The sequence below is a fragment of the Candoia aspera genome, chromosome 2 (genome assembly GCF_035149785.1).
Source record: "Candoia aspera isolate rCanAsp1 chromosome 2, rCanAsp1.hap2, whole genome shotgun sequence".
NCBI lineage: Eukaryota > Metazoa > Chordata > Lepidosauria > Squamata > Boidae > Candoia > Candoia aspera.
Window position 1 is genome coordinate 147,460,837 of NC_086154.1, and position 12,650 is coordinate 147,473,486.

At 44.0% G+C, this 12,650-nt stretch overlaps 1 protein-coding gene across 1 annotated transcript; it reads left to right on the forward strand.

Moving 5' to 3' along the window:
- Positions 1-1,853: 1,853 nt before the first annotated feature.
- On the forward strand, positions 1,854-11,460 carry SLC51A (solute carrier family 51 member A). The gene is made up of 7 exons (XM_063294097.1): positions 1,854-1,954; positions 2,293-2,444; positions 5,085-5,158; positions 7,312-7,467; positions 7,569-7,680; positions 8,578-8,830; positions 10,958-11,460. Exons 1-7 carry the CDS (start codon positions 1,888-1,890, stop codon positions 11,389-11,391), a joined length of 1,248 nt encoding a protein of 415 aa, XP_063150167.1. The 5' UTR covers positions 1,854-1,887; the 3' UTR covers positions 11,392-11,460.
- Positions 11,461-12,650: the final 1,190 nt, after the last annotated feature.

Sequence of the window (12,650 nt, forward strand, 5' to 3'; positions counted from 1 at the left end):
GGGTGAGTGGAAGTCTAATTAAAAAAAAATTACGTTCAGATAAATAGTAGCCAGCAAGTAGAGCTCTACAGGACATTGCTTCCCCCGTTCCTGGCAATGAATAACAGGTCAATTCTCTTTAAAAAGGGTTATTTTGTACCAGGCTATGCTAATGCTAGCTATTTATTTATCTATCTATTTGTTTATTTATTTGATCATTTAAATCAAGTTGTAAACCCACCCATCTCAACAAGTGACTCTGGGCAGCGAATAACAGAATAAAATCATCCTATATGCAAAAATTAAATACAAAAATTAAAACACACAGCAGCCGAGGAAAGCAACAATTACTGAAAGATGTTGCTATTGGCACTCTGCTGCTAGGTTTGAAGAAAATTAATGCAAGATCTGTATTTATTTTCCTAGCAACAGACTTATGTCAATTATAGGCATGCCTAGAACCATGATACTAGCATGACTGCCCAAATTATGCTGTTGGTTGTAACCAGTCTGATTTCTCTGAGAAGCTAGGAAACATATGTATTTATATAGTCAGCCTTTTAAAAAAAAACCTCAGGATGACAATTGCATGATTTATCCATCTTATGCTCACTTCATACCAATGAGAAGCTGAATACTTAAAACCGCAGTCAAAATCAGACTTGAGTTCTGGTGACCTCATGGATATATCCATGAAGTATTCTTGGCAGCAATAAAATGACGCCTTGCTATTGGCTTTTCCCAGGATTTTTTTTTCAGCTATCCCCTGAAACCCATAGTCCTGCGGTTTCCTGGTGTTCTCCCATCAAGTACCTGTCCAAGCCTGACCCTGCCTAGCTTCTAAGGAGCAACCAAGTGCCATACCTGCTAAGATGTAAAGATCTAGAATAGACTGAAGTTATACATGATTGTGGCAGATGCTATTTGCTTGAATCCATGCTGTTATATAGCCAAGTGTCAGATAGGTTGGAATCCTGGTTTTCAGAGCAAAAGAGGATGTAGGGACAAGGAGCTAAATCTTCTCTTTCTCTCTCTGGCTTCCACCTCACTCACCTGTTTCCCCAGATATTTGCCTTCTCAACTGGGAAGGGACACAGTGGGCCTCCTTAGCTGCGTTTGAGGTTTCATATTTCTGAGACAGGCCCAGCATCCCTGAGTGAGCACCAGGGCTGAGCAGGAATCTTAAACCAACTCTCCACCCTTTCTTCCACAAGGAAGTTTTCCTGCATTGAGTGGTATTTCAAGGCAAGCCCTATTCTAGAGGCCAACTGTAGCAGCCCCAGAAGTCCCCCTCCCAAACAAGCTCATTCTCCACCAGTGTAGTGGAGGAAACCGTGAAGCATAACTTAGGGCTAATCCAACCATTTGTTAGTTCACTTGCAGATGAGGAGAAGGGGGCAACAAACCCACAGGTTAGACATCATAAGTGTCATTTTTAAAAATTAGTCCATGAGTCAAGATTCAACGATTGTGGTTGACATTCACAAAAAGTCATTCTCCATGCTGGAAAACACATCTTTCCCAAAGTCCTCTCGGCTGGGATGACCCCACGTCATCTAGGATTCTGTTTAGGGAATAGGCTCAAGATAGTGTATAGCTTAATCTATACATCTATACACTATGCAAGAATCTGCTCTACAAATGAGACCCGTTCACCCTCTAGAGGAAAACCCCAAGCCCAAGAGCAATGTTTTCTACTACAGATCCATACTGCTAAAATATGAGGACTCTAGCCAGTTTATCTGTCAGATGCATTCAGGAATTCGTGGCAGATGAAGAAAGCTGGACTTGGCCCTGTTGCCAAGACACCCATCTTAGCCCATGTCAATTATTAATTCAGTGACTAATGATGGGGCAGGAGGAAGTTATTATTGGCTGGGAGGTGGTACCTGTCCCAGTGAGAAGAAAATGGCGCGTGACGCAAACTGCTCCCTTGTCAGCGATCAATTGCCTTTGTCGTCCGAGATCTTCCAAGGTGAGGATGGGGAATTTTGTGGAAAGCTATAGCCTGGACAAGTTGAGGTTCTGGTAATGAATGGTGAAAGATGGCCAGAAGGAAGAATAAAGGCATCATTCAAAGTTCCCCAGAGTTTAGCCTCATAAATACAGTTTTGTCCATCATGGCAAAGTAATAACAGAGAATTCTGATCAATGCAAAGTCTCTCTTTGTTATACCTGGGTAAGCCAGCTCTACAAACATTCTGGATTAGAATGAAGGGCTTCCAGACAATATGATTTACAACAGGAATTAGAAACGGAGATTGAAAACTGCCCTCATTATCTCTCTGAACCACATCTGCCTGTCTCCCACAGTTATCAAGGCTCAGATCTGGCTTTTCTTAATCCCAGTATTCCTGGGTCTTGTGCAAGTTGGCCTCTTTCTGGAACAAACAGGCTTCTTCTTACGTCATGGCAAGAGTTCCCACCGCACCAGCGTCTTACTTTGGATCTTGGGAGTTTATCCGGTAAGGATTGGGAGAAGAAGCCCTGTGATTTTATCTCTCAGTCTTAACTTCCCTCACTAAGCATACAGTCCTGAATGTAAGGCTTACAAAGCGCACTGAACTCCTCCATAAAAGTATGACTAGAATTAGGCCATTCAGATGAGATGTTCAATATATTCAGGGCCATCAAGCCTCACCCAGCTGGCCAAGATAAGCAAGAATGATACAGACATTCATAAGATGTTTTTAAAGCTAGAATTAGGAATAAAACAAGAATCTTGGAAACTGCAAGAGGAATTTCCAATCCTCTTGAGTTAATTAAGGTGGAGATTCTTAGGACATTTTGAACAATTTCTGTGTTTCTTGCCACCTGGACTTAGTCCCCATTTATGGGATGAGTGACCAATTGACTCCACTTCTATCTCACAGTGTCTAACATTCTTTCTATTACTCTCCCTGTCTCACCACAATCTTTTACAAGGGCCGATTCAAGAACTGTTTGTACCTACAGTTGAAAATCCAAAGGGCACCACAATGCCATCCACCCCATGCCAGCACTGCCTGTGCTTCTGGTTCATATTCAAACCACTCACCGTACAGGTCTCTTTGTTCTGGCAACAAAGTGCCTTATTACAGCTGTTTCCACAATCTGTTGCAGTAAAATGTGACATAACATTTTTACATGCAGTAAAATGTCACATATAGGGACGCGGTGGCGCTGCGGGTTAAACCGCTGAGCTGTCGATCGGAAGGTCGGCGGTTCGAAACCGCGCGGCGGGGTGAGCTCCCGTTGTTAATCCCAGCTCCTTCTCACCTAGCAGTTCGAAAACATGCAAATGTGAGTAGATCAATAGGTACCGCTTCGGCGGGAAGGTAACGGCGTTCCGAGTCGTCATGCTGGCCACATGACCCGGAAGTGTCTATGACAACGCCGGCTCCAAGGCTTAGAAACGGAGATGAGCACCGCCCCCTAGAGTCAGACACGACTGGACTTTACGTCAAGGGAAACCTTTACCTTTACCTAAAATGTCACATAATATCTCACATATGTCAGGCAGCTTTAGTAATTTTCACACACTAGAATTCATTTACTTAGGAACAAAGTGAGAACTTAATTTTAGATACAGGTATATAAGAACTGCTGAGGTTCAGTGACAATGAAGAGGTTTTTTTTTTTAATGTGACCATTCAGTTCAAGCTTAAGAGAGCCAGTTTGGTGTAGTGGTTAAGACTCCAGGCTAGAAACCAGAAGATGGTGGGTTCTAGTCCTGCCTTAGGCATGAAAGCCAGCTGGGTGACTTTGGGCCAGTCACTCTCTCTCAGCCCATGATGTAGAGAGCCAGTTTGGCCTAGCAGTTAAGGTGCTGGGCTAGAAACCAGGAGTCTGTGAGTTCTAGTCCAGCCTTAGGCATGAAAGGAGGCTGGGTGACCTTGGGCCAGTCCCTCTCTCTCAGCCCAAGTGCAATGTAGACTAGCCTCCTCGTGGTGCACCCCAGGCAACGTGACTTGTCACGGCTAAATAATCTACACATCTGGCTGCTGGACCTCACAAGGATTTCCCAGCAAGAAAAAGCAGCATGAACACCAAACTGCTATGCCATATGATTGAAAAAAAAGCCCATGATGTCAGGCTCAGGCGACAAGCCAGTTGGTCAACCAACGGATCAACCAACGGATCAACATTCAGTTGATCCAAAAAAGCAGACCCTGTGGGAAAAATGCTAGGAAGAAAAAAAAATCAGTTCAAGCTTAAATGGAGGAAAATTAAGCACTACAATCATTAAAAGAACAGCAGTGGCTTCCAGTACAACTGGGACATAGCAGAGTGCTGTGAAAGTCACCATGGATCTTTTCCTATAAATCAGTGTTTTTCAAACTTGGCAACTTAAAGATGTGTGGACTTCAACTCCCAGAGTTCCCCAGCCAGCATGAAGTCCACACATCTTAAACTTGCCAAGTTTGAAAAACACTGCGATAAATAAACTTGACTTGCCATGCACTGTACTTTCACATTTTATTGCACTTTTTCCTCTAGGTCTCTGCTCTTAAAATACGTATACAAAGTGAAGGATAACACTTTATGCATATGATTAAATCTACTGTAGTCCACAAAAGTGCATGTGTCTCCCTAAGTCATTCTGGTTGTTTCCAGAGATGTGGAAGCTCCAGTACCTGCATGCTGGTTGTGAGTTATAGTTGAAATCCAACCTATGTGGGGGACATCAAGTTGGGGAAAGCGGACCCTTTTAAATTAGTGCTATTGAAATCCCAAAAGCTACTTGTAATTTTCCATCATCTTTAACCCATTTCACTATCCACAGCCAACAGTGTAGACAGGGCATAGTGCATAAACAAAAAATGGTTGTTAAATAAAAGCAGTTAAACCAATTACAATCTATCATTCTGTTTAGCTGAGCTTTTTCTAACCCAGTGTTTCTCAACCTTGGTGGCTTTCAGATGGGTGGACTTCAACTCCCAGAATTCCCCAGCCAGCTATGCTGGCTGGGGAATTCTGGGAGTTGGAAGTCCACCCATCTGAAAGCCACCAAGGTTGAGAAACACTGCTATATAGGAACATGTGTAGGTTGTCTTGCTGGCTAGGGACACGTTACAATTTAAACAAGGTACAAATCTATCCTTCCCTATCTTCTCTTCCAACAGGTATTCAGCCTCACCTCCCTCATCAGTTTGTTCATCCCACGAGCTTCCTTTGTGTGTAACTTTGTGGCTTCCATGTGAGTTTCTCTGCATGGGGACAACAGAGCGGGGAGGAACCTGGCAGGCTCTAGCTGTGCCACAACTTCTGCTTCAGCTCATCAAAGGAGATGCTATATTAACAGCCTTTACCTTTGAAAACAGATGCAAAGAACGTTGACGTTCTAACTGCAGGCACTGAATTAGGCTGTGCTGCTTATCTGGGCTAGGCCTTGTGGTGGTGTGATCCAGATTTCACTCTCGATCCTTTACAGTAAGAGCAAGGAACTGAATCCAAACAAAGCCTTAGATTCCCACTCATTTCTGCCACACCCTTTGTACACTGGAAAATATGGAGGGGAAGACTTCTTCCTCTCCCTGGAGCCCCATCCCTTGTCCAGCCCCATCCCTTGTCCAAGCTGCCATCTCCATAAGAAAGACTCTGAGAGTCAAACTAGCTTCCATGAATCCCATGCCTCCTCCTTCATTGCAGGCAACTGAAGCACAATCAACACTTGTCGGTGCTCTCAGGCCACCCTCCCTTATCTTGGGCACCCTCTAGAGGTATGGTTCAACTCCTAGAATTCCCCAGCCAGAAGCTCTTGGTGAGAATTCTGGAAGGCACCCAGTCTGGAAAAGTACAAGGACCTCAGTACAATGCTTGCAAGCATTGTCTCTCAGTGGCTCCACACATTCTTTGCCTTTCTTTGAGGTGTGGAGTGGAAGCAGTGGACTTCTGCAAGAGGAAATTTGCTTGGTATGAGCCACCTGGCCAACCTGGCAGGACAAATTAGCCTTGGAAACGTAATGGTTCTCCAATCCTAGTCAAGAGTAGCCTTTCCCAACCTTAGCCCTTTCTAATGGGTAGGACCACAGCTCCCATCACCCTTAACTACATCACTCCTGATTGTTACTGCCCATCAGATCTGGAGAGTGCCATGTTGAGAAGGGCTGCCCTTGTCTATTGGTCTTCAACTGGGTGGTTGTTACTCACCATAATATTGCTTATCTGGGCTAAGCCTTGTGTGTGTTTCTATCACACAGTAGAACATCTCCAAATGCATACTTGCATTAAAGGTGGTCCTGCCTCTAAGAAGGCTGGAAACCACTGCTCTCAAGAGCAGAAAGAAAAGCTAGCTGCTTCACAACAAGGGAAACTATTTGTCCACAATCCAAATTTTGCATCTTTTAACTTATAGGGTCTCTCCGGGTTTTCAAAAAGACAGAAAGCTGATTTACTGACATTATAGCTGCAGCCACTGATTCTCTGCAAATCCCTGTCTGAAGCTCGGTAACTGTAGAATCTTCTAATGCAGAAGTCAGGGTGTCCAGGGAGTCCCTGCATCTACTGAGAAGTCTCTGATCACTGAGTCTTGGGATCAGAGGCTTTCCAGGCACCTGCAAATGCTACATTTCCAAGTAAAGAAGGGATATGGGGCTTAATTTTCCATCCCTAGCAATCTCAGCTGGGTTAAAGTCACACAGGGTGGAAAAGTGGCTGTGTGTGCAGTTCCATGCATTAATATCTGTGCAGTCACCCAACTTGTATACATGTAAATATGAGCCCTGGCTTCTCACCGCATATAGCCCATCAGGGCCAAAACAGGTTGTTTACTGTTTTTGTGGAAGATGCTTGAGACTTTCTGCATGGCAAGCATCTGCTCTCGAACTGCACAATCCTTTTGATTTTTGTTTAACATACATAACAATAAAATTTATGGCTGGAAGTGGCCATTAGGGTCCAATCCCTTATCAGTATTAATGTCTTTCTTACCTTATCTGAGAAAAGGTCCATGCAGATCAACATTCACTTGAAATTAGTAATTGGGTTGCAAATGGACACACCACCAGTCAGTCATCCCAGTATTTTAGTCTTCATTGGGGGCTGTGTATTGTAGGGGGGGGGGGTCTCTCTTAGCCTTGAAAATAGGCGTAAGAGCAGAAGTCATAGAGTTGCATCCCAACTCTCAGTCTGCCATGTCAACCTTCATAACAAACATTGCTGGTCAAGAGGATAGTATTTTCTTTTCTGCTCTCAAAATGGGCAGCAGTCCATTGACATAAGTGTTGAAAATAAGCGTTCCAGGTTTCAGTCTGGTATCCCAGGGAAGCCAAACAGGCCACTCAGATCAGTGTTTCTCCACCTCCTATCTGATGTAGTTTTGATGTAATGCTCCTGTTCCTGTTGCTGCAGCTACCATTCCATCACCCTCTGGAAGTTCCTCGCGCTGATCCGAGACTTCTTTGGCGGCTCAGAACGCCTGGTCCAGCAACTGGCAGGGCAGCAGGTTTCTCCAAACCCCTTTCCGTGCTGCTGCTGTTGCTGCCTTCCTGAGATTGCTGCCAATCAGTAAGAGCCATCTTTAACCTCTCTTAGTTTCCCTCCTCTTTATAGCATAGCAAATCACTCTTTGACTTTCTTCTCACTGTCCCCCTCACCTTCCCTGGCAGAGCAAACTTGCGATGTATGACTGTGGCAGTGTATCAGCTCTCTCTCATCCGGAGCATCCTCTTCTTCATTACCCTTATCCTCTGGACCGACGATGAATATGACTACGGAGCTGTGAGTAATTTGGGCCCTGAAATTCACAGTCAGTGAGCAAAATAGATATTCCCGTTAAGTAGAGAATGGTCAAGTGGTATTTCCATGGATATTTTCCTTGATGGGTGGAAATCATTGTTCATCTTAGATGTTTGGTTGGTAATGGACATTTCCATTGGATTGAGGTAACTGGAATGGACATGGCATTATCTCTTGCGGAGCAATGAAGCTTGTCTTGGTTATCACCAGGGCTGAATAAACTTGGCTAAACAAATCAGCCTGAGATCAGCTATGCTTCTATGTAATGGAAATAAGTATTATTGATATTATGCATAATGTATACCTCATTTTGAAAGTAATGTATATAATTGACAAGTGTGGTTTGCAACAAAACATTGTAGTGTGGAAGGCTCCTCTTCAAGTTACTCCATTGCATCCCTTCTCGTATTAATAAATCTGCATCTCAAGGTCATTAAAGATGCTCAGTCCTCACTGAAGTTTTGCTTCCATCCCCTGGCAAGCAATCCAAAGAGGGTGAAGAAGGAAGGACCCACACAGGCTCAAGTGGTTGATTTTGTAATTGATCAAACAGTATTTAGCTCCAGTAAAAAGCTAAACAAAACAAAACAAATCCAACCTTAGGATGGATTTTCTGCTAAGATGTTATACAATTTTCGAAGAATTGCTTTTAAGTCTTAGCACGCTAATGTTAGAAAAGCAGATGTCTTTTCTTACAGAATCACTGCACACAATATCCTAGTGTTGTTCTGGAGAGATAATGTCCAGGAACTTGATCTTTCTTAAGCCAAGAGATTTTCCGCATGCCTTTCAAATTCAGGAGGGTTAAAACCAACCTACGCATTTCTGCAGGTCATGCCTGAGAAGGGCCTTAGCATCTGATGACTTTTTCTCTTCCAGGTGGGCTACACCAATCCCAATTCCTACATCAATGCCATTATAGGCATCTCCACCTTCCTCTCCTTCTATGGCTATTTGCTCTTTTACAAGGCCACCAAGCCAGCCCTCGAGGGCTACGGCCTGCGCTCCAAGTTTGTCTGCATCATTCTGGTTCTCGTCCTTTGTGGGCTGCAGAGTGGAATCCTGGAAACGATGGGAGCCGTAGGTGCCATTCCTTGCAGCCCACCTCTCTCACCTGTTACCCGATCCCAAAGTAAGTGTGAGGCGCACGATCTTTACGATCTAAATTCAGTAACTTACAACACAAGCCACGAGGAATGTGTGCAGCTCTTTATTAGATCAGCATCATGCTTCGCTAAAGCCACGAATGGGTTTCTCCTCCCCCCACGATCCCTCCTTTAAGCATTCATCTCTCTTTCCGTTTCGCCCCTCCCACTCAGTTCTTTTGTGTTGGTAGTCTCCTTCCGGCTTCGTGCCCGCCGGCGCTAGGGCTTGTCAATGGCGTCTCATGTTTCCCGCTTCAGAGGTGTTCATTGCTGTTTGTTTCGTGGGCTTGTGTTTCTCCCCCCCCCTTGTCTCTCATCCCTCCTTCTTCATTAACCCTGTGTAAGGTTAGAGCACCCAGTTGCAATTAACTGTTGCTTCTGGGTTTTCCATCCTTACAGTAAATCATCCTCGTGAGGTACGTGGTTTATAAGTGGAACAGGTAGACCCAGCGATGTCTTTCTGATAATATAGCAGCAAACAACCTGCAAAGACTTGTGCAACTGGCCGATTAAGACTTTTAGCAAGAGCGTTCTGCGCCTTCTCTGGCTGCTTGCAATGTAGGGTTATTTTTTATTTGGTTGCAAAACGGGGAGCCTAGACAGGGCCGCAACTAGGGATGGGGGCAAGCGGGGCATGTGCCCCGGGTGCCGCGCTGGGGGGGCGCCAAAATGGGTGCAGAATCCATGTTTGCCGCGGGTGACACAGACCCTAGTTGCGGCCCTGAGCCTAGACATGAGACATGAGCAAGAAAAAAAGTTCGAACAATAATTGAGGCTAGCTTTTCAGCACAGGTATAGTGAAGCATGACTTCCTTACCTAAATGGAGGTGCTTCCTCTGAGCCTCGTCGCTTTCTGCAGTGGCAGAGGTAGCAGCAATGTGCAAACTTCTGTGCTAGCTTGTCTTGTATCCTGGAGATGCAGAAGAGGCCTCTGGAGGTTCAATTCTGTTCTGTTCCAAACGTTATGGAGGTGCCTGCCCCATGATGAAAAGTTTGAGTGCAGCTGAAGCCTCTGGCCTGTCAAAGCTACACATATTGAGTAAATGTTACAACACCTTTTTTGCAGAATTTGTTCTAGTTCTATTCTGCAAGGCAATAAAGCCCCCTCTTGGTCTTTTCTGTTTTCCTTAGGCACTGCCCGCCCATTTTCAAAAGTATTTTTGCAGCTACTTTTACAAAAAGGAAGCTGACTTTTGCACCCATTGCCCCTTTTTCAGCATTTGTGCAAAATCATCATGTTTATTACAGCCCTAAGGCCAGACACAATAAAACTATACAATAGTAACAATCTTACATTAATACATACATACATACATACATACATAAACAAAAGCAATTAATATACTACAATCCAAAATTAATTAAGAATGAAAATACTACAATGAATTGAAATAAAATACTGTTAAGAAATTCAAAATCTAAGTGATGGTGCAGCATATTGTACAGATGGTAGCACAAAACTGGGCAACCTGGGAGGATATTTTTAAGTCCTTGTCCAAAAGAAGTAACATTGGATAGAAGTCACTCTCCCTCCTTGGAAATTTCTTCAATAATGGATATATAAGGATCTGTCTAGAATCCTTATATAGGGAACAGTATAATAACATATGGCTTAGGGTTTCTACTGAGCCATCACCACATGGACAGTCAAAGGTGCATAGGAGTACCCTTAAAATCTCCAAAAAGGACTGCTGAGGGCAGTGCGTCCAGCCTGGCTAAAGTGAAAGCTTTATGAAATTTCAAAATTGTGATTGATGATAGATAAGAAGCTGGAACGAACCCTTCTGGAAGAAAATGACAGATACTGGGGTGTAGCACCTTACTTAAATTTGTTTGGAGATCTATATCCCAGATTTGTTGTTTCAGGGCGGTTCTAGTATTATCAAATCCTAATGAGCACAGACTTTCCATAGAGAAGCCCAACAAATTTACTCATACTCTGGTTTCTCTTCAGATCGTATAAATTTACTTCGTGCAAAATCAAAACATGTAGACCAGTTTTCCTCAGCCTGGTTTCCTCCAGTGTTCTGATTATGCTGCTAGGGAATTGGGAGATCAGCATACATAACTTCCGTAGGCTACCCTATTTTCAAACTTCTCTTTTACCTTTGCAGTGATCTACTACTATGCTTTGGCCATTGAGATGTTCTTTATTGGCGTATTTGCCCACTATTCTTTCCGAAGAGTTGAACCTTCCTTGGAGGCTCAGCAGGTCATCCACAATCAAGCCTCCCAGACCCAAGACGGCCCATCTGGTCGTTGTAGCCCTGCTGATGGTATATCTGTCGAGGGAACAAACCCCAGCTACCTCTGTGATGAGGCTTTCTGTACAATTGAGCATTCTCCCCTGGACCACTTTGATTTCATTGTAAAGGAGCCTGTGAACAGACAGCAGCAAAATTGGGGACTTGGCTGCCAGAGAGTAGGAGCCCTGAAGCCAGAAGGACTTAAGTTAAGCCTACAGCAAACTGGAACCAAAGCTTCAAGTGAAATCCAAATCCAATCCCAGGTTGGCAAAATGGATGCAAATGGAGCCTCTGCTGTATAGCCACCATCTTCAGAGAACGGAGAACACAGCAACAGCTGGATTCAGAAGGATGCATGATATCAAGGCATACTGGGGGGTACTGAAACTCCCGGTATGACCAGGCAAGAATGTGCACCGTGTGGAGATCTGCCCAGAAAAATAATCCTGTGGAAGATTTCACTGCTTAAGGTGGGGAACCTTTGTTCTAGCCATGGCTAAACTGCCTCAGGGGTGGGTGTGAGGAACTACTGGTAGGCAGGGTTGGACATGTGGGGAAAACAGAGCTATTATTCCTTCCCTCTGTAACACCCTCCCATCTTTATACTTCTTCTCTTACTCTTTCCGGAAGCCCAGCCTGTTTTCTTGTGGAGGACTTTTCAAGTGGCACAGGAAATTAGGGTGAAGACCACCCCCGTTCAATATCACAACCCTGTTTGCAGAACTCACTAGACTAAAATATGGTTGGCTACTTCATGACCTCATGCATTGTACAAAACCAGACACTATGGTTAGGTTTTGAGTCAGCACACTGGGAAAACCCAGGAATTTGAATTTATTCTGAAAATCATACTTTTGTTATGTGCTTTGTTTAAGAGAAAAAATAGCAAACTGTCCACGGTCAGTATAACTAAGCTGGGAGCGCTTAAAACAGGCCGAGCAAGAGAAATTAGGAACATCTGATAAATTCATGAAGGACGCTGCTGATTCGAAAGGTCTCCACCACACGATGCTCCAAATATCTTCTTGGAACCTGTTAAGTTACTTGGTCTAAGAAAGTCCCTTTACAGCCACACAAGAATTTCAGGAGTGGGGGAGGGAGAAAAGAAATCTAGGCAGTTCTGTACTGAAGAAAGCATTGAAGAAATTATAAGATTTTATTAAAATAAATGCTGCGGTTTAAGCAAGGTGGACTTTCCTAGGCTTTTTGAGCAAAAAAATAGGAGAAGCCGCAAACTAACCAGGAATTAAGTTAAGTGGCTTTTAAACTAACAAGAGCAAGCTCATGTGCAGTTTTTATCCTAGAACTGACATTATATTGTATGAACATCCAGGTTCTCTCTCACTTTAGAGCAGAGCTGACAAGGATGTTATGGCTGTTTGTATAACACACTTAACCCAGCAATGTTTCATTTACCCCAAACAGGCCTATTATCGCCTGGGGTGAAACTACACTCCCCTCCCTCCCTCCCAGTATCTGTGATTGAGATGAGGAGCCCTGCAAAAATACTCCATCTCTGTGGTTGCTTCAGTTTTCACTTTCTTGCAGATTGGGGGGTGGG

Bases quoted from the DNA above. Each gene is read 5' to 3' on its own strand.
- SLC51A (XM_063294097.1), top strand. From the start codon at position 1,888: ATGGCGCGTGACGCAAACTGCTCCCTTGTCAGCGATCAATTGCCTTTG. The intron at 2,445-5,084 runs GTAAGGATTGGG...CTCTTCCAACAG, and splicing joins GGATCTTGGGAGTTTATCCG to GTATTCAGCCTCACCTCCCT. The intron at 8,831-10,957 runs GTAAGTGTGAGG...TTACCTTTGCAG, and splicing joins ACCTGTTACCCGATCCCAAA to TGATCTACTACTATGCTTTG.